This window comes from Haliotis rufescens, unplaced genomic scaffold (assembly GCF_023055435.1).
Source record: "Haliotis rufescens isolate VD_foot unplaced genomic scaffold, xgHalRufe1.0.p SCAF_3, whole genome shotgun sequence".
Taxonomy (NCBI): domain Eukaryota; kingdom Metazoa; phylum Mollusca; class Gastropoda; order Lepetellida; family Haliotidae; genus Haliotis; species Haliotis rufescens.
In genome coordinates, this window is record NW_025964001.1 from 34,079,909 (window position 1) to 34,101,693 (window position 21,785).

Sequence of the window (21,785 nt, forward strand, 5' to 3'; positions counted from 1 at the left end):
AGATACCCATTGTACGATTCCGAGTATATTATGAACATGTGTTTATGAATCACTATCAAATAGTGACGATTCCAAGTGTATGCGAACAAGTGAATGTATCCGGCTCCACCCGCCACACCCGCCACACGCAAGGGCAAGTCAATTGTTCACCTGATAAAAAAGGAACATATGTTACAAGTCAAACAAGGGAATAGCATCATACATAATGTTTGTCACAGATCCTCATATTGCACAAATTCTCCACGTGTCAACCACAAAACGTTTTGAATGCTGCACTTAGACCTTGAATGTTGTCACCTTGATAAAAAAAACTGTTGAGCAAGAGTCGTTTGACATTTTCGTAGAAACAGCATACTGGATTGTACCTAAACGGTTGTGAAGGTAGACTCTATAGGCTAAGCATCCCTTACATCATATCAAAACAGAAAGGACAATAATGGCATGACTACCATTGAACAGAAAGTGAGTAAACGTTTAAATAGTAGTGTCATCAATGATGTGAACGACGTAGATTCCGTTGACACCTGTATATTGGGCTTCAACGCTTGGACAAGACAGACAGGTGTGGCCTATCTTGCCGTCCGAGTTGGAATAAAGTGGCATTCCTGTAACTCAAAGTATTTTTGCAAGACGCCTGCCTCCTTTACTGATAATGTGTATTCATGAGTGATAAAGGATGTGTCTCACCTGACAAGAGCTCTTAACACGTGTAGATAAGCAACCTTACATAACAAGGAAAGATTACAATGAAAGAAGTGCGTGATAACTGAGACGTGATAAGATCAGAGAGAGGCTCAAGAACTGACCTGATGGTATGCATAATGCAAGCGTACCGATGTGCAGCTTGTTCGACACACAGTCACGTTCTGATTCTCCTGCGTCCAGACAACTGAGACGTTTTTCTCTTTATAGCCTACTTGGCTACACCCCTTGCTGCGCTGGTAATGACAAAACACTGATTACAAAAGCGTACACTCTCTATTGTGGATGGTCCAAACGGTTCACTCGTGGCTTGGTAATGCACACTTGAGGACATGCGACTGCTTAATCACATGTTTGAGGGAAGGTTTCAGCGGTATTAAACGGTACCATCCCACGTTGACATTTCATCGACATGGAAATAGTATTGAATTTTTGCATCAATTATTATCACATTACTTTATACATTACCATGAATAGATCTGCATAAGGAAAACCCCGTTCATCCTTTCACCAAACAGCTTGCGTAAAAGAAACCTCAAACTTAATTCAAACATGGCGCAATTCGTTTACATTTGCTATATAACGCATATGCCATTTTTTATGCCAATATATCATCTCCGTATTTCAACCATACCAAATTTCGTGGGTTTTATCAAAGTGATATTAAACAACTTAGGCCTGAGTCACTTTACCCTTCTCTCACACATGTATACCTAGGGATTTCTATTACCTATGTTCACTTAGACATTTGAATCTTGAACTCACGATTTCCAGACCTACCAAAGAAAACCAGCAGAGAGCAACCAAACTATGGAATGTGTACACACTTTAAATAGAAATAGCCACACAAATTACAAACAAGACACAATCCCCATAATGCTTGCATCGTAATGATTAGTACATGTACCTGTCATATTTTCAATGCGTGATTTGCTGTGTTTAGTTCCAACTTTATTGGGATTGTGCCTTGTTTGCAATGTGTGCGGCTATTGTGGTGTGTGTGTGTGTGTGTGTGTGTGTGTGTGTGTGTGTGTGTGTGTGCATGTACTAGACCGGACTAATGTCGGTTTTACAGCGGCAGCACACTGAGGCACCTTGCCGCACTTTACAATGGATAGCCCACTCAGACACAGTATACTGCCTCCGAGCCGGCCAGTCCTTGTGTTATCCCCTTAATGCCGAAAGCCAGGAAGGGAAACAACAAGTACCATCTTTAAACGTCTTTTGGTACGGTAATCGATCCACCAACCTTCCGCTCTCCGGGAAGACGCTCTATCCACTTGACCACTGCTGAATGGTTCATTGTTGTAGTGACCTTGTACCTACTTCAGTTCTGTCTTTCAAAATGTCAGTATTTTACTTGTCGCAGGTCCGGGGACACAAGTAACCCGGTCGTCTAAGGCGCCGCAATTGCAGAGTTGTGTCCCTTTGGGCAGGCTAGAAACCTATGACTGTGACTTGGGTTCAACGGCACCTTGAACAGTATTCCAGTTATATCACGGTATGTCATCGGGTCTTAGACGTTTACCACATGCCACATTCATTCGTATAGTTGCTTGCCAAACACACCTGGTATATAGATGAACTTTTCCAGAAGAAAACAAAACATTTGAATATCCCAGATATATGATACATATTAACAACGCGTGCTGTCTGACGTTGATTAATGAATAATTTGCATACTCGTATATGCAAGGGGCCGACGTATGGTTCTCAGTAGGAAGTGACAACTTGGAGACGATGGCTTGTGGTATATACAGTTTTACTTTATACATGTAGATATATACATACAAAAGACACTATGTGCCAGGTCAGTACATAGTGGTAGTGGTTGTTGTCTAGGTGCCCCGGAGCACCCAGCCTAACCCTAGGTAGGCTAAGGGTAAGACCTTTCTTTTCTCCTGCCTCTCAATCTCTTACTTACTTACTTACTTATATTGGAGATTTAACGTGCGCTTTCCGACTGCAAGCGTATGTCGCACACGGGCCAGGCCAGGCCATTTAATGTGTTTCCAAAAAGGGAAAAAGTGAGTTTGTGCAACCCAGGAGGGGGGCTTTAAAGGTTGCTTATATAGTAATTTTGAAATTTTGAGATTTGGAAAGAATGCCAAGAGTGGGTGGGGGACGAACTAAGGGAGCTGTGTGTGTTGGGTGGTTGTTAGATAAGGTAGTTTTGGTTTTAATATTTTATTTGGGGTTTAAATGCGACTAATTAGTCCTGTTTTAATTAGGTATATGCTTAGGCTTTGAATTTTTCTAATTTATGTTGTGGATTTAGGATTGATTCTAGTGTAAGTCCGGTTTTAAGATTTAGGGTGGTCTGTAGTGTTGTTCGGTGTGTTTGGTAGTGTGTGCAGTGAATGAGTACGTGTTCTGGTGTTTCTTGTTGTTTGCAATGTGGGCAGTTTCCTGTTGTGTGTAGATTAGCTATTTTACGGTGATTATTTAGTTTGGTGTGGCCTGTTTGTAGTTTAGTAATTATTCTGTCGATTTTTTTGGATGGGTGTAGTATTTTTGGTTTATTTAGTTTTTTTTTAGTACTTTCCTGATTTGGCTATTTGAGTTTTGGTACATATTTTGCCATTTTTTGTTGATTTTTTGTTTAGTGACACTTTTGATTTCTGATTTTGTGCTGGGTAAGTTTAAGCTTATTTCTGGGAGTTTAAGGATAATTTTGCTGCTTTATCTGCCTTTTCATTTCCAAAGATTCCTACGTGGGCGGGGATCCAAATGAACTCTATTTGTTTACCTGCCTTAGTTAAGTTGTTTGAGCTATTGAGTATTTGATTTATTAGTTTGGGGTGGTTTTTAGTGTTTTTATTTTTGAGGGCTTGTAGTCCACTGAGGGAGTCGGTTAGGATGAGGATTTTTTGTTGTTTTTTAGATTGCTGATTGTGTAGTGCTGAGGCAATGCCCATTATTTCGGCCGTGAATATGGATTGGTTGTTTGGGAGTCGGTAAGATTGTGTGTTTTTGGTTGGTTGTGCGATTTGGACTCCGAAACCTGTGTGTTTTGAGATCGGATCTGAGGATCCGTCTGTGTATATGTGACACCAATTTGGCCAATTTTCATGTATGTATGCTGGTGTGGTTGTTTTAGCGATGTTAGGATCGGTCTGTTTATTTAGGGTATCGGCTAGTGTTGTGTCTATTTTTGGTATTTTAAGTTTTCGAGTGAAGATATTGGATGATTTATTGTTTTGTTTAAGATTATTTATTTTGTGTTCATTTAGGTAATTGGTTATTCTTTGGGAAATTGGAGTAAGTAGTGGATGTTTCCAATCTCTCTGGACCAAGGCTTATATAGCCAAGGTCACCTGACATTTAGTAAGAAATAAATATAAATGTAAACAGTAATTCATCAGTGACATACTTGCACATCTCGTTCAGGATGGCAGACGGTCGATGTACACAAAAATGGGGATTAACAATTAGGATTAGCATCTTATAAATAACAGAAATTAAGTGTTTCAAGGCATATAGATGTCATGGCTCCAGGGTAATGAGCCTTTGCAATTAAATGCTCTTCAGACAATGGGTGTCGTAAATCAGTCGTTATGACAACTTTCCTCCGCTTGGACCCAAAGCTTACATGAGTCCAAATTGATATGTGTGAACTTTTTCACCTACGAAAACAACCAGGCAAATGTGGACAAAATCAGTTACATGAAATCCTTACGCAACAAATATATCTATGCAATGACGGTATGAAAGAGATCATCTAGCCAATTGGATTTAGTGCCAGTTTGAAAACTAACCAAGTGATCTTTGTAATGTTCAATTTCACTACAAGGTAATTACCGCTTTGCACAGATTCAATAAATATATCATGGAGGTTCTTTGAATTCAGGAGTCTGGCTTGGCGGTGCGACTCAGTACCGATTAATGATAATGAGTAATGTCATAAAAAGTACAAATTAAACATCTCAGCAAAACTTTCGCATAAAGAAATTTGAAACCAGGAATCTAACTTTACGGCGCGACTCAAACGGTACTTGTGGTTACTATTGCTCTTTTAAGTACAATGGGTGCTCTACCCGTGTCTTTGACGGAGCTTGCCCAGATATTGTGGGTGCGATGCCCAAGAAAAAAAATCCTTAATTCCGACATCAAAACTCTGAAATGCTGAATACTGCTGTGCTGTTAATTACTTAATACTGACATACAATAAACATATGTGTGGGGGTGGCTCACCCAAGAATATCCCTAATCTGAATTCAAAGTCCTAGACAATACATTCAATTTTGTACCAAACTGTGCACATTAATAACTTGTAACAAATGACAAATTTTGTCGTTTAGATTTTTGAAATTACGAGTCGAGCTTTAAGGTGTGACTCGATAACTCTACAGCTTAGGCTTGTCCGGGCCCTAGCTGCAACTATATGTCTGGCGTGGCCTGGAGACATTTCAAAGATTCCCTACACAATAACTTCAAAGATCTAGCTTGACTTAAGACGTAATTTGGAGTGTCTTGCACATGTACAAAACTGTATTTTGGAAAGACACATTTTGGCATTAATATACTGGCTTTGATTAAACATACCTGGTTGCACTATTCAACAGTCACTCAATATATATCCTTGATTGAGTCCATGTAAGTAAACACAAATTCGTAAGTCCCCATGAGACCTCTTGTACACAGTGTCCATCTTGTAGGTGCCCGTGAGGCGGTTTCTGTATTGTGCAGGGTCTGCATGAAGATGGCTGGGGTCGGGTCTCTGTGGTATGGCGTGTATACTTCTTTTCTTAGGTCATGTGCAGGAACGGCATCTTGAAGGGGGAGTCTTAGCAGTGTTGCTAAAATATTCGAGCAGGGAAGGTTTGGGATCGGAGAACTTGTTCTTGATCGGAGAGGTTCTTGTTCTTTCTTCAATCTTGTTAAACACCGCTTCTTCGTTCTTGATGATTGGCCTTCAGGAAGGTAGTATATCCTTTTAATAAGAGACTGTCACTTCCTACAGTTTTGTGAACCATGTGCCATGCTGCAAAGAGGTACAGGAAAGGACAGAATAAGAAGTTTGTCATACCCGATAGCTCCACCAAATTAATAACGACGTGGGTCTGACGTTGATTAATGAATAATTTGCATACTCGTATATGCAAGGGGCCGACGTATGGTTCTCAGTAGGAAGTGACAACTTGGAGACGATGGCTTGCGGTATATACAGTTTTACTTTATACATGTAGATATATACATACAAAAGACACTATGTGCCAGGTCAGCACATAGTGGTAGTGGTTGTTGTCTAGGTGCCCCGGAGCACCCAGCCTAACCCTAGGTAGGCTAAGTGTAAGACCTTTCTTTTCTCCTGCCTCTCAATCTCTTACTTACTTACTTACTTACTTATATTGGAGATTTAACGTGCGCTTTCCGACTGCAAGCGTATGTCGCACACGGGCCCGGCCAGGCCATTTAATGTGTTTCCAAAAAGGGGAAAAGTGAGTTTGTGTAACCCAGGAGGGGGGCTTTAGGGGTTGCTTATATAGTAATTTTTGAAATTTTGAGATTTGGAAAGAATGCCAAGAGTGGATGGGGGACGAACTAAGGGAGCTGTGTGTGTTGGGTGGTTGTCACATAAGGTAGTTTTGGTTTTAATATTTTATTTGGGGTTTAAATGCGACTAATTAGTCCTGTTTTAATTAGGTATATGCCTAAGGCTTTGAATTTTTCTAATTTATGTTGTGGATTTAGGATTGATTTAGGAGTTTAAGGGATAATTTTGCTGCTTTATCTGCCTTTTCATTTCCAAAGAAATATAGCAAAGTCACCTGACATTTAGTAAGTAATAAATATAAATGTAAACAGTAATTCATCAGTGACATACTTGCACATCTCATTCAGGATGGCATACGGTCGATGTACACAAAAATGGGGATTAACAATTTGGATTAGCATCTTATAAATAACAGCAATATAAGTGTTATTGGTGTCGTAAATCAGTCGCTATGACGATATTAAGATGGATGGTTTACAATCCGTGTTATTAGGACATGATTCATTATAATTGCGGTTCAGCCATCTGAATGCACCCTCCAAGGCCAGGAGCTGCTCACCTGCGAGAAGCGTTTTGACCCAATGACACTTGTTAAGCAAGTGCGCGCGCACACCCTCTGGAGGGTTAAGCTCGCTGAAGGTATTCAACAGGTAGTAGCGCGAGGCTCAAGACGTATACCGCGAGTGGTAGCGGCAATACCTTCTGTTGGATTTACAAACAGTACTTCCCAGACAAACATCGATCAGGATGCCAGCTAACGGTCACGTTAATGAAGGATATGAGAAGGTAAGAAGTTGTTTTTTAAATCGTGGACACAATTACAACGATACTTATTCTCAACACCTGTAGCAGCCGTGAGAACTTCTGTACTCGCGACCACAGCAACATTCATAAAATGTCGTATCGTGTTCACATCAGTGTGACGAAAACAATGCTTGATTTGGCGATTAAACAAACAAGCATCCAAATACAGTTGCTCCCCTGGGGTGACAGGTGTCACAGCTTTAAGTAATAAGATAAATAATGCCCCCAGGACAACATGGTATTAACAAAGATGTTTATTTAAGACACTACATATATACTTGAACGTATGTGGAAGGTAGAGGAATGAAGAAGATATTATTTGGACCTTTTTATCTCACTGGGAAAAAGTACTTTGTGAGTTATGGAAAATATCGTCATAAACATCGGATGTGTTATTGTTTATGACACCTCGCCTCGATTTATTTCTCATACGTTTTAGACTAGTGACATGATCAGAATTTTAATGATATCTGGAGAGTACTTACCTATATCCTAGAAAATAGTCAACTTCTTCAAGTTCACAAATTAGGAAACGTACCCGACAATCTCCAAAACACATACCAGCCTTACAACGACAATTAGTGAACTATAGTTATCAGTTCAAACAATTTGTTTCTGAACTTATTCACCCTAAAATGACTCTTTTAATTACCTAACCTTGCCACGATCAATTGCCGTCTTGTTGACGCATATAGTCTTAACGGGCGAATTCGAACAAACACGTATTAATATTGACAGCGTTTACATGACATGCACTATGTCTTTCGCGACGCTTTCAGTACAATTGTATCGTTACAAAAAACAACAACCCACACACAAGAATATAAGCTTGATGTTGAATACAGGCGTAAAATGGTGCTTTGTCAGTGTTTATCGTGTACCAAACTTTCATAAATCATACAGTCAGAAAGGAATTATCGTTATTTTCTTTTACGATAATGATTGCGTACCAGTGGCGTGGGAATGCAAGTGAGGAAGGCATTTTCAACCCGATCTATGCTCGGCCGAATTGGCAGTACAAGTTTGATGAAATACGTTTAAACAGACTGTACTCTATGTAAAGAAACTGACAATTATTAAATATCTTAATTAACGAATTGTTACATGGTCACGGAAAGCACTATGCTGACTCCGGACAGGAGGACATGGATGACTGTTGATGACCTGGTGCGGGATGTGCGTATGTGTGTGTGTTTGTCACGACTCAGAATCGGTTCAGTTTGATGATAGTCTGAACCATTTGTTTACCAACTGCAGCGTGATCTCTGTGAATGAGCCGTGATTGCATGCTCACAACCGAACACGCGTCTTTTGAATGCCATTGAAAGCTTGACCGAAATAACGGCTGTGGGTAAATAATGCCCCGCCAGGCCCAACGGACAACTTCGCATTACATAAAACCTTATTAAAGCTCTCTATTGAAGTTGCCTCGTTGTATGACGCCTGTCTGAAATAGTTTTGAAAGGCGTTTTTAAATGACACGCGAAATGTCGCGATGGCAATGTAATTCATAATTTAATGTGTGCGAATGCCGGTGTCAATTCATTGTAAAGAACTTTTCTTACACAACCGGGACTGGTTTTCTTTTTCAAATTTTGCGGTCAAGCCTCAACACTGGGTTCTGTACTCTTGGACTTAAATATGGGTTTAACGCACATAAATATAATGCAAAACACATCAATGCAAAGTTGCTATGAATCCGACCGCCGTCATATAACTTGAATATTACTGAATGCGGCGTTAAACAACAAACACATGCTGTAACACCAGAGGCCATTTTGAAGCATACTTCTACTTTGATATGAATAACGTAATCCTTGTACGAGCCAGAACCTGGAATTCATGCAGACAAGGAAGTACATTTACTGTTAACCACCATCTAAAATCACACAGACAAAAGTTTTCTCTCCAGCAATATGCAAAACAAGCCGTCGTGCATACCGGCTTCTGATTGGACAACGTCACAAGACAGGAATTCATATCCGGGTCACCCTGACTCACAGTTGTCCACAACGACATGATTTATGTGCTAAGCCGAATTTCTTAGTTGTACCTGGGACGTGCCTGGGGCGGTCTCATGTACAAGGTGCATTGCGCAAACTGTTCATCATAGATGGGAACATTTATCATGAAATATTTGTTGGCCAAAAGCTACCCATCCTTTTCCTGGCACAGGATCACATGTCACCCTTGCCAATGTCATCCTGGTGATCCTGGGCAGTCCGTCACGGATCTGTGGCTGGTTCTCATGGGCGATTCATGGCCACTATTGTCCAGGGCACTCAGTCAAATTCGTGACCGCCCAAGATTGACCCATCAAGTCGGTGGTAATTGTTGTAAAGCATCTGTACGTTGATGTCGATAATCAGCTCACCTCAACCGTGCAGGGAGTTCATGTCAACCAAGCAGGTTATTCCTATACGTGTAAGACTTCTCACAATGGTAAATGGAACAGAGGGGTAAGTTACCCATGAAGATCTGTGCCAGAGTTGGACTTCAGCAACCCACGCTTGTCGCATTAAAGAGGCGACTAACGGGATCGGGTGGACAGGCTCGCTAACTTAGTTGATGCATATCGTATCCCAATTGCATAGCTCGGTGCTCATAATGTCAATCACTGGATTGTCTGATCCAGACTCGATTATTTACAGACCGCCGTCATATAGCTTAAATATTGCAAAGTGCGGCGCTAAGCAACAAATAAACAAACAAACAAAGATTACATATACGATTGTACCAGGCTGCTACATCGCAAGTCCTTCCGTATGCGAAGCACGATTACACATGAATAATGGCACACATGGCTCAATTACTGAAACTATAGGGTCACAAAGCATCACGGATATCACCAATGGTTGTATCGACTCTCACTCGTGTCCTCGGTGTGTTTAGGGTGTATTTACATGTACCACTAAACTGTGAGAATATAAAAGCACACACAAGCGACCACGACTTACAAGTAGACCACCGCTCACTGCAGTTCTATTCTTTTGTGTTTGTTTGTTGTTAAACGCCTCACTAGCAATATTCAAGCTATATGACGGCGGTCTGTAAATAATCGAGCCTGGACCAGACAATCAAGTGATTGACATCATGAGCATCGATCCACGCAACTGGGATACGATGACATGCATCAACCAAGTCAGCGAGCCTGACCACCCGATACTGTTAGTCGCCTATTACGACAAGCATAGTAGCCTTATTTACGGCAAGCATGGGTTGCTGAAGATCTTCACGGGTCCAGTTCTATTCATTGGGTTACTGGACTGGTTAATGCATATATGTCAATTACACAACCAAACTAAAAATTATACGAATACTACTATTTAAACTATAACCACAATGTTCCGGTTGTTTGTTGTTATATGACGGCAGTCTGTAAATAATCGCGTCTGGACCAGACAATCACGTGGTTGACATCATGAGCATCGCAATTGGGATAGGGTGACATGCATCAACCAAGACAGTGAGCTTGACCACCCTGTCCCGTTAGGGCCTCCTACGACCAGCAGGGTTGCTGAAAATCAGTTCTAACCAAGATCTTCTCGGGTTTAATGTTCCAGACGAGATAGGCCGGCGGAACATCATTGTCAACTTTGTAATTCCTCTGCTGTTGAAGACATGTTTTTATAACCTTGTTTACCCGACATATTGGTTGTTCTACATATGGTCATATCAACGTGCAATGCTTTTACACACATGTATTGTATTCAGATATTGTCTAACATTGAAACTAAATACATTGTCCTTCTATTTCAGGAAAATGGATACCATCCCGGAAAAGATCCAATTGTAAGTACCAGCTTGATATTTGTAGCACGTGAATTTGAAGCATGATACCTACCATTATGGAACAGGGTTTAATCGACACCCCAGGTCGCTTTGTTGTGACCCCATAGCTGCATGCTCTGCTGGTTATCGGTGCCAGTTCCATAATCGCGCTTTTTATGGTGTTTGGTCCCTGTCTATCGGTGTAAAGTTTCAGTGGTGAATACCTACGTCATGGGCCACTCATGAAGCTGACACACATTCATATAACCGATTATAAACTCAAAGCCTACTCACAAAAATGAACATTAACGAGCCATGCCACATAAGGTTTAAATAAAAACAGTTTTTACTATAGTCACGTGTTTTACTTTGCTATTATTTATGGGAAATAAAACCGTACAAATAAGCAAACATTTTATATGTGATACGTATATTGTTTGTTTGTTGTTCAACGCGCCACTCAACAATATTCCAGCTATTTGACGCGGTCTGTAAATAATCGAAACTCGCGAACTCTTATTAACTCCCTTTTTGTAAGGAAATTTGAGAAGAATATGAGTTGGTTTGTTTGTTATTTAACGCCGCACTTAGCAATAGTCCAGCCTTTATGACGGCGGTCTGTACATAATCGAGTCTGGATCAAACAATCTAGTGATTGACATCAATGAGCATCGATCGACGCCATTGGGATACGGTGATATGCATATAGCCGTCATATCGCTTGAATATTGCTGAGTGCGGCATTAAACAACAAACAAAGAAGCAGCTGGGCTTAACAAGTTTGTTTGTTTGTTGTTTGCAATTGGGATACGATGACATGCATCAACCAAGTCAGTGAGTCTGACCACCCGATCCCGTTACCCTTCACCAGGGGTTGGTGAAGACTAATTTTAGCCCGGATCTTCACGGGATCATCATGATCTGATACACCATGATTCAAGCGTTATGCTTTACTTTGTTGTTTTAGGACAACAAGGTGATAGAGGTGGAGGATAATGATGATGTGGAACAAGAGGAAGATCCCTGGAAGGTGACAACCATTGAAGTGGATGAAAAACCGTGGTCTGGTCAGTGATGAGGCAGATTGTGTAAATCTTCGTTAGTTCGAACTGCGTTATGTATCTTTATGTTGCGACATAATGTGTATGTGTTCTAATCGGATATAGGAACTTAAGCTGTCTCGAATTACGGATAATTCGACATATTTTCTACTCTTTTATGGATTTCGAGTTAACACGTTCTTACTGTGAAGTTAAACAACATGAAACACAATAATTTCGAATATTTTTCCGATGATGCAACGTTATGGTCCCTATTGGCGCAATGGATGAATATTGGTACTTCGCTTGTCTCGAACTTGTCTTGTATTCGAAGGCCCCAAGGACACCGAATTAACGAGGTTCCACCCGCTTGTCTCGAACTTGTCTTGTATTCGAAGGCCCCATGGACACCGAGTTAACGAGGTTCAATCCGCTTGTCTGGAACTTGTCTTGTATTCGAAGGCCCAATGGACACCGAGTTAACGAGGTTCCATCCGCTTGTCTGGAACTTGTCTTGTATTCGAAGGCCCAATGGACGCCGAGTTAACGAGGTTCCATCCGCTTCTCTGGAACTTGTCTTGTATTCGAAGGCCCAATGGACACCGAGTTAACGAGGTTCCATCCGATTGTCTGGAACTTGTCTTGTATTCGAAGGCCCAATGGACACCGAGTTAACGAGGTTCCATCCGCTTGTCTGGAACTTGTCTTGTATTCGAAGGCCCAATGGACGCCGAGTTAACGAGGTTCCATCCGCTTCTCTGGAACTTGTCTTGTATTCGAAGGCCCAATGGACACCGAGTTAACGAGGTTCCATCCGATTGTCTGGAACTTGTCTTGTATTCGAAGGCCCAATGGACACCGAGTTAACGAGGTTCCATCCGATTGTCTGGAACTTGTCTTGTATTCGAAGGCCCAATGGACGCCGAGTTAACGAGGTTCCATCCGCTTGTCTCGGACTTGTCTTGTATTCGAAGGCCCCATGGAAACCGAGTTAACGACGTTCCACCCGCTTGTCTCGAACTTGTCTTGTATTCGAAGATCCACGGAACACTGATTTAACGAGGTCTCACTGTATTATTCATTCATAGTTAGCACTTGATGAGTAAAATTCTATATTTCTTTCAACACAGAGTTGAACTGTGGAGAGCTGGTTTTCCGATTGGGCAAGTACTTGATTGGAATCCTACTCATCCTCGGTTTCCTCTATCTGTTCATCTGTTCCCTGGACTTCCTCAGCTCGGCCTTCAAGCTCCTGGGAGGTAAGTCTCAGTACCAGTCAGCATCGGGTTAGTAGTGAGGGAAGGAGGAGGGGGGGGGGGGGGGGGGGGGGATTGGTTATACGCTGCTTTGAGTGCTATTTCCGTTAATCACGGAGTGTCATCTTTATGTTGGGGAAAATGTGACGCAGATGGCCGACAATTCTCGTCGAGGTACCACGGGTACTGACAAATGGAGAATCTATGTTTACAATCCACCATCCGCGGATGCTGGTACGTTTGATTGACGCAACTACGAATTGCGTGGCCTTAAATTACCGGACAACCTGTGACCCCTCGACCCCCGATGTCTGTTCTCGTTTTACCATTTCACACCTCCAATCAGAGATGCTTCGCTGTGTATTTGAAACATGGACAAACGTCATATGATACCCAACCAATCACTAAGTTGATGATAGATTTGAGTTGATTTGAACCCAAGATGAGTGAGTGAGTGTATGTGGTTTAACACCGCTTATAACAGTATTCTAGTTTCGGCGTACCGGCATAATGTAGAAGGAAAGCCCGAATTGACGTTTACCACTTGGGTGAAACCAACGAGAAACCTAGAAACATCGGAGCGAACCGGGATTCCAACCCACAATGATAAGTTTCTGGTGTGTCCAAGGGACGCAACTCTGCACAGCGAATGTCGGCGCCTTACACAACTGGGCCACCCATGCCCTGACCCCAGGATGATCACACAGTAGCTTTGTTCAGCTTTGAAAACCAAGCTGGACTAAACATTTAGTATTTAAGTTGCAAGGTCTACACCAATGAGTACTAATGTGCTTTATGATGCTTCAGAGCGTTGTTCTGATTGTGACCTTGTGAAGATTGTGAAGGCCTGAAATACAACATAACATTACTTCCTACAGGTAAGGCCGCAGGTCAGGTGTTCCAGAACAATGAAATTCTGTCGAATCCCGTGGCGGGGCTGATGATTGGCGTCCTTGTCACTGTCCTGGTGCAAAGCTCCTCCACGTCCACCTCCATCGTCATCAGCATGGTCGGCGCCGACAGTAAGTACATCGTCCTTGCATCTTCTAATAATGTTTACTTTTAAGTGAGTGAGTGAGTGAGCTAGCAGCACATTATGTCAGTATAATTCTCTGCCATTGCATAATTCGACCAGCAGCCTACATCATTAGTCATATGTCACGGTGACAAAAAACGCATAATGAGACCTTGGAACTCAAAGTTATGGGAACCATCGTAAATATATAGGTTATCAGTAGTGAGTGAGTGAGTGAGGACTTACGGCGCCATTAGGAACATTCCGGCCATATCGCCCGGAGATTCCAGAAAACGGCTTTACTTATTGGTCCCAATTGGGGAAAGGACCCTGTCTTTCGGTGTTAAAAGCGAACGCTTTCCACAGCCAGGCTACCCCACCTGTCCAACAGTAGAACACATACACATATACATTATCATCAGCCTCAGCTGGAGTCAGTATTCTGATTAATACCACCAATATGTCAATGTGGAAAGACGTCTTGCACTGATTAAGTATATGATAAACAAGTGGTATGAATAATATTAACTGTTTTTAATCGCATCTACCGTTATACAAATAACGTATGCTGCTGTAACTTCGTAGTGAATGTGAGTGAGTTGGGTTTAACGCCGCTTTTAACAGTATTCCAGTTATATCACGGCTTGTCAGTTTAATGTGGGAGGAAAGCCCGAAGTTATGCAGGTCTCAGACGTTAACCACTTCAGTGAAGCCCACGAGCACGGGTATGGTGCTGACAAACCTAGAAACATAATCGGGGCGAATCGGGATTCGAACACACAATCATAGGTTTCTGGCGTGCCCAAGGGACGCAACTCTGCACAGCGAATCGCGGCGCCTTGGACGACTGGGCCACCCGTGCCCCCTGTAACATCGTAATAAAGCTTGATTTGCCTTATGGTTGTGGCTAAAACTATTTCCTTATTTGCCGTGCGGTGAATCACGATTCGTGTCTTATCGTATTTGTTCTAACTATTCTGTTCAATAAACCCTTATCGCATTGGTTACCTGTTTGTAATTGTAATTGTCTACCGCCCGTTGAAACTATTAATTCGTAATTCATCAAGGATAATGTTCAAGAGACTTAAAAAGTTTGCTTTGATGATACTTTCATGGGAAAACATTTGGTTACTTCGCTGAAATGAATGTCCTTTCTTCCAGTTCTGACAATCCCTATAGCGATCCCAATCATTATGGGAGCCAATATTGGAACATCTGTCACCAACACCATCGTCGCAGTCGGTCAGATCCACAACAAGGCCGACTTCCGACGTGCCTTCGCCGGCGCCACCGTGCACGACATGTTCAACTGGCTCACTGTCATCGTCCTCCTTCCCCTGGAGGTCATCACCGGTAATAGTGTAACCCAGTACAGTCAAACCTCATTAATCTGGACAGTACTGCATTAGACGAGGCCCGGACTAACGGGGTTGTACTTTACAGATTAAGAAACAAACGGTTTATCGTTCAATTGTTATATATTGAGTATACGTTAGTCCTCTTTAGTATTGTCAACGAAATAGGCATATCCCGTCAGAACTTGGTGAGGGTCTGGAGTACATTTTATGGTCTTACAAATTTTGAATACGAAACTCGCGAAATCTTATAAACTCACTTTTTGTCAGGAAACTTGAGAAGAATATGATTTGGTTTGTTTGTTATTTAACGCCACACTAAGCAATAGTCCAGCCTTAAATGACACACACGTCACACGTTTTAACTCCCCGAGACACCGATGATGTATGCTGACCCGAAACCCCCGCACCTGTTGTCTGATGGAGTGTACAACATCGCTATCTTTATTCAGGCTATTTAAGCAAGCTGAGCGGTGTCATTGTGAACTCTATCCCGGACCTGGCACCAGATAAAAGCGCAAACCGTGACTTCCTGAAGGTCATCACGAAGCCTTTCACAACGATGATCATAGAGGTGCGTACACATACCAGAGCAAATTCATGTTTGGCTGTTCCTTAATAAATCCTAGGTGTTAGATACGTGCTGTCTCCAGCTGGCATAGGGACGGTGTGTAGAGTTGGATGACAATTTAGGCCACGGGGTACCAAGGGTAGTAATAATCGACCAGGTGTGTTTGTGTTGGTGTTAGATCCCGTTAGTCGCTTTTACGACTTGGGACCCTTCTATCCTGCATTCCACATGTGCGTGCGTGCGTGCATTGCTCGTGCATTGTGTGTGTGTGTGTGTGTGTGTGTGTGTGTGTGTGTGTGTGTGTGTGTTACTACCAAAATACTAGCTTTGTGTTAGTACCAAAGAAACATATGGTTCAGGGGATGATTGTTTCAAGAGACTCGGGTCCAGGACGTTGTAGTTAATGACTTGTGACATTGCATGTATCCTATTAGTGTCTTCATCAGCAGTTGTACTAATAGTCATGTTATAATATGCGTTTACAGACCTACAAAATGGGTTATGAATAACAAATCAAATTGGCCCAAATCTAATTTTCCAATAGCTATGACATATTAAATGTAGATGGGGGATGTAGTGAACGCTGGTACAGTACAACCAGGTAACCAATATAATCAAAATATGGCATTATTACCAGGTATAATTCGTGGTTTTCAGAGGTACATGTTTAGGTGTTCACCTTAATCAAACTATAATTCTGTGACATTACTGAAATACTGTTCAAAACGATGTTAAACCCAATCTCTATATCCCCAAATCATTGGCACAACAGGTGCAAGCATTGGCTTATACTCTCTTAGTACAGTACCTTTGAACATAGTCCCTGTTTGTTCCAGGTTGACAAAAGCGCCATTACCAAGATTGCCACAAAGACACACAAAGGCGAGTCGCTGATGAAGACGTGCTCTGACAAGGTGTCCCCGGTGTCCTGCTGCGATTCTACCCTCGACTCCATGGGCGTATACAACAATGCTTCCTACACCTACGAAAAGCAGATCCAGGTCTGCAGTGCCCTCAACACCTGCGCCCACAAACACACCTGCGTTGACGACTTGTGGAAGGGCGACACATTCAGCTGCAGCAACTTCGCCCTGGACACTGCATGCTGCGACAACTTTATGAACACATCCTCTTATACCAGCAACATCACAGATAGTGTGAAGAAGCGCTTCTGTGGCGACCTCGTGGCATCCTGTCAGAACAATTACCTTGTTACAAAGGACTGCATGAGAACAGCGTGGTCAAACAGCACTGTGTTCTCCTGTGACTCGTGGATCGAAATCGAGACAAGCTGCATCAAACCTAGTATGTACTTGTACCAGTTATTAACATGCATATGAATTAAATATTTCATAGTTATGTAAAAGCTTTATCGTAACTTTGACAGATGCCTTCGACCTTGCTCTTTTAAGCTGGGTAATATACGTGGGTAATATACACTGTCGGTACAGGTGAGGTTAGGTGAAATGGGGTATAACGTCGCGTCCAAGATTATTGCACTTATATAGCGACGTGCATGCACGTGTATGTGTGTGTGTGTGGCTGCTAGTCCGGATTGATGCCGATTTATAGTGCTAGCACACTGAAATACCATGCCGCAGTTTATTTCACATGTACCCCACTCAGACACAGTATACTGACTCCGAGCCGACCAGTCCTTGTTTTAGCCCCTTAAGGCCGAGCGCCAGACAGGGTAACAACAACCATCTTTTAACGTCTTTTGTATGACGCGGCTGGGGATCGAACCCCGGACCTTCCGCTCTCCGGGCGGACGCTCTACCATTAGACCACGGAGGCGGTCCCTGTCGGTACAGTAATTCTCTGTCGTAAAACTTTGAACGTTTTTGCTCTGATCGGTGTCTGGGCGGTGGGTAGCTAGTGATCGTTTGTTTGTGTTTGTGTTTACACTTATACATGTGTAATTTCTTTTAAGGCTATGTTGTTTTTATTCTTACTGATCACTATTCAATGAACGAACAGGTAACTCAAAATGCCTTATCTTTTTCAGAAACTCACCTGTTCATGGGCCTGTATGGAAAGATTGACGACGTCTACATTGGAGCCATCCTGCTGGTGATATCGCTTGCTGTGTTGTGCATCTGTCTAGTATGTATTGTCAAGCTCCTCAACGCCCTTCTCAAGGGCCAGATTGCATTGGTTATCAAAAAGTTCATCAACGCTGATTTTCCAGGCAAATGTTCTTACTTCACCGGATATCTTGCCATATTGCTGGGAGCTGGACTGACAATTCTTGTCCAGAGCAGCTCCATCTTCACCTCCACGCTAACACCCCTCGTAGGAATCGGAGTCATTGAACTTGACCGTATGTACCCTCTCACCCTTGGTTCCAACATTGGAACCACGACCACCGGTATTCTCTCAGCTCTTGCTCAAGACGGTTCCAAAATCAAAGACTCTCTCCAGGTGGCCTTATGCCATCTCTTCTTCAATATCAGTGGAATCCTGATATTCTACCCTTTTCCATTCTTCCGCCCGGCAATTCCACTGGCCAAATTTTTGGGCACAGTCACTTCCAAGTACCGTTGGTTTGCGTTCGCATACCTGATCGCAATGTTTTTCATCTTACCGGCTGTTGTGTTCGGATTGTCCATCCCTGGTTGGTATGTTCTTGCCGCCGTGCTCATCCCCATCGCTATCATCGTCATCATCATCTGCATCGTAAAACTGATACAGAAGAAGAGACCTCTTTGGCTTCCAACGAAGTTTCGCACCTGGAAGTGGCTCCCGGAACCCATGCGCTCCCTCCGACCTTATGACAACGTCATGAAGCGCGTGTGCTGCCCCTGTCTAATGTCTGATGAGGCAAAGGAAGAAGATGAAGATTATGAGGGTGATGATCCAAAGAAGCCCAAGTCCACTGGGACAGCCGTGGCTACACAACTACGAGAGAGACGCCAAGACACACGACTTTAACTTTCCCAGAATCAGTGTACATAAAGATGTTAACGTTTTGACAGTTCTTTTTCTAATTATCGGGGACTTCATGGGTATGGAATCATAAGTACCCACTTCAAGAGAGTAACATGTGCAGTATTGTACACCACAGTACATCCTTATACACCATGGTACATATTATTACATCAAGATATGTCGTGACACATGATGGTATATCTTGCTACATCACCGTGTTATCCAATAGAGCATAATATTACATCCTGGTACATGATACTACACTACGGTACATTGTGGTGTATCGTACATCACTACAGGAGTATCCGTCAGATACCTTTTATCTTACCAGTAGTTGTTAAAAAAACGTATCTAACGAGCTAAAGCGAGTTACATACGTATTGAAAGAACTAGTTGAAAGATAAATGGTATCTAACAGGCACGAGTGCAGTAATGTGTTTCTTACACACACTAAAATCGCACCATTTTGTTCTTTTATCATGATCGCAGTGGCGCGTTAATACATAACACATGCTTACTACTCACACCCAGTCGGACCATCCGCAAGAAAGTTTCAGCCATGTCTGTGGGACCAGAATCTTATCAATGAATTACAATCAGGAAAGTAGTCTCACCCTAGGTCATCACCATGGAGTATTCAATCACGGATATGGAATTCAATCTCACACATATGTTTGATATCAGTTATCTCAAATGGGTTTCTCACCCAGAGATGTGTCAGAAAGAATGTTCCATGTACATGTTGGTAGGCCACTGCAAGTTACACCCATCATGACAGTGACGTAAGTTTTGAGCTGAGTGTTTACCACTCATGCACGATGACATAACTATTGGTATTATACTTTGGGCCTTTAGAATTCTTTCTAAATTATGTTAGCAACCATCGGGTGTTGCTTGTGAATACGAGCTTAGCAGTTCAGTCAATATGCTGTGTATACATTCAAAGATTCTTTCTAGTACAGTGTCAAGGCAGGACAATTCATACTCCTCTTTGACATACATTCTGATCAACGATAATGCATCAGGTGCTTTACCATTATTCATATTTTACAAAATATTTCACTATTTCCGCATCAAAGTGTTCATGGTCTGTGATTAAAAGAATGTTGAAGTCGTTTCTAACGAATGTACATACATCATTATCACATATATTGAATCGTCATACAATACCTTATTTGTCATGTGTAATATGTGTAATATATTTTTTAGCTGTATGTTATGTTATATTTTACATTAAATATTTTGACAAACGGATTTCTTTTCTGATTTTGTTTGATCGAGTATATATTTGTGTAGAACATGATAATCTAGACTGGGGAATACTTCAGTAGGCTATTACTTCCACTCCTGCGATTGACGTTCCGCTCAGGTACTATGATTAGGTTGGCCTATTCGCATCACTCATATCAATCCCGTGAAGATCCTGGGTAGAGTAGGTCTTCAGCAACCCATGCTTGCCGTAAAAAGCGGCTGTGCTCGTCGTAAGAGGCGACTAATGGGATCGGGTGGTCAGGCTCGCTGACTTGGTTAATGCATGTCATCGTATCCCAATTGCGTGGATCGATGCTCACTGGATTGTCTGGTCCAGACACGATTATTTACAGACCGCCGTCAATCAGCTGGAATACTGTTGAGTGCGGCGCTAAACAACAAACAAACAAACATTTGTATAAAATTCAAACTCGCTCACTTCTACCAAAACAAATCTTATTTGAGGAAAGTTACGATGACTAAAGGCTGTAAACGAACAACACATCTGTTACATTGTAAAGTATTGTAACTATATAAGTACCTAAGAATAAGAAATATATCTACTCGAGGTTAATAAGTTAATAGGGGCGGTCGGGTAGCCTAGTGGTTAAAGCCTCGCTCGTCACGCCGAAGACCCGGGTTCGATTCCCGACATGGGTACAATGTGTGAAGCCCATTTCTGGTGTCCCCCGCCGTGATATTGCTGGACTATTGCTAAAAGCGGCGTAAAACCATACTCACCCACTCACTCACTCACTAACAAGTTAATACAATATTTGAAACATGCACCTTTCTGCCTACCCACCGACCAATACCACCTATATATACATGTACCAATCTACCAACTTATCTACCTAGCTACCTATACCTATCAAATTCGGGCAAGCGTTTCGGGAGACTAGCTAACAGCTAACAGTCCACTGGGGTCATTCTCTTATTCGTTATTGGTGGGCACGGGTCGTCTAAGTCTTCTACGCCGCCGCAATTCGCTTTGCAGATTTGCGTACCTTGGGTACACCAGAAACTTATGATTGTGGGCTCCAATCCTAGTTCACCCCGATTATGTGTCTTGGTTTGTCACCACCACTGTGGGTTTCACTAAAGTGATAAACGTCTGAGACCTGCATCACTTTGGGCTTTCCTACCACATCAAGCTGACACGCCATGATATAACTGGAATACTGTTATTCACTGTGTTATTGTATTTAACTTCGCACAAAGCAGCAGGTGTAATATTTCCATTTAGATGAAATGTCAACCTGGGATGGCTTTTAAGAAAGATTGCAAAGTTTATGAAAGCTATCAAGACCAGCTGACTCATTCCACCCAGTAAAGACCTTTATTCTCTCAGAAATGTAAATTAGTTTGAACGTATCTCCCCAAAATGCCATAGCTATGCCCATAGCTTGAGGGCAGTTCCGTAACTTGTAACATGGCTACTTTACTTGGCTAATTGCGCCATGTTTGACATGTATAAACTAATATGATAATATGTGGTGCAAAAATTCAATACGTTTCTTAAGGATCAACATTTTAGGGAGTAAATATGTTTTCCATACAATATCAATGTTGGCACCTTCTCCTCGCATTGA

The 21,785-nt window shown here is 42.2% G+C and overlaps 1 protein-coding gene across 2 annotated transcripts in view; it reads left to right on the forward strand.

The window, feature by feature from the left end:
* Positions 1-20,196, forward strand: part of LOC124119656 (sodium-dependent phosphate transport protein 2B-like) — a 35,889-nt gene extending 15,693 nt beyond the window's left edge. Inside the window, exons 1-9 of one of the 2 annotated variants that reach the window (XM_046482253.2) lie at positions 6,823-6,985; positions 10,763-10,795; positions 11,742-11,841; positions 12,945-13,073; positions 13,949-14,092; positions 15,247-15,438; positions 15,893-16,014; positions 16,848-17,316; positions 18,020-20,196. In XM_046482253.2, the coding sequence (XP_046338209.1) occupies positions 6,947-6,985; positions 10,763-10,795; positions 11,742-11,841; positions 12,945-13,073; positions 13,949-14,092; positions 15,247-15,438; positions 15,893-16,014; positions 16,848-17,316; positions 18,020-18,945 (2,154 nt within the window). In that variant the 5' untranslated portion in view covers positions 6,823-6,946 and the 3' untranslated portion in view covers positions 18,946-20,196. Of the gene's footprint in view, positions 1-6,822; positions 6,986-10,762; positions 10,796-11,741; positions 11,842-12,944; positions 13,074-13,948; positions 14,093-15,246; positions 15,439-15,892; positions 16,015-16,847; positions 17,317-18,019 lie in introns of those variants that run through there. The other variant, XM_048402884.1, reaches the window with a different exon arrangement.
* Positions 20,197-21,785: the final 1,589 nt, after the last annotated feature.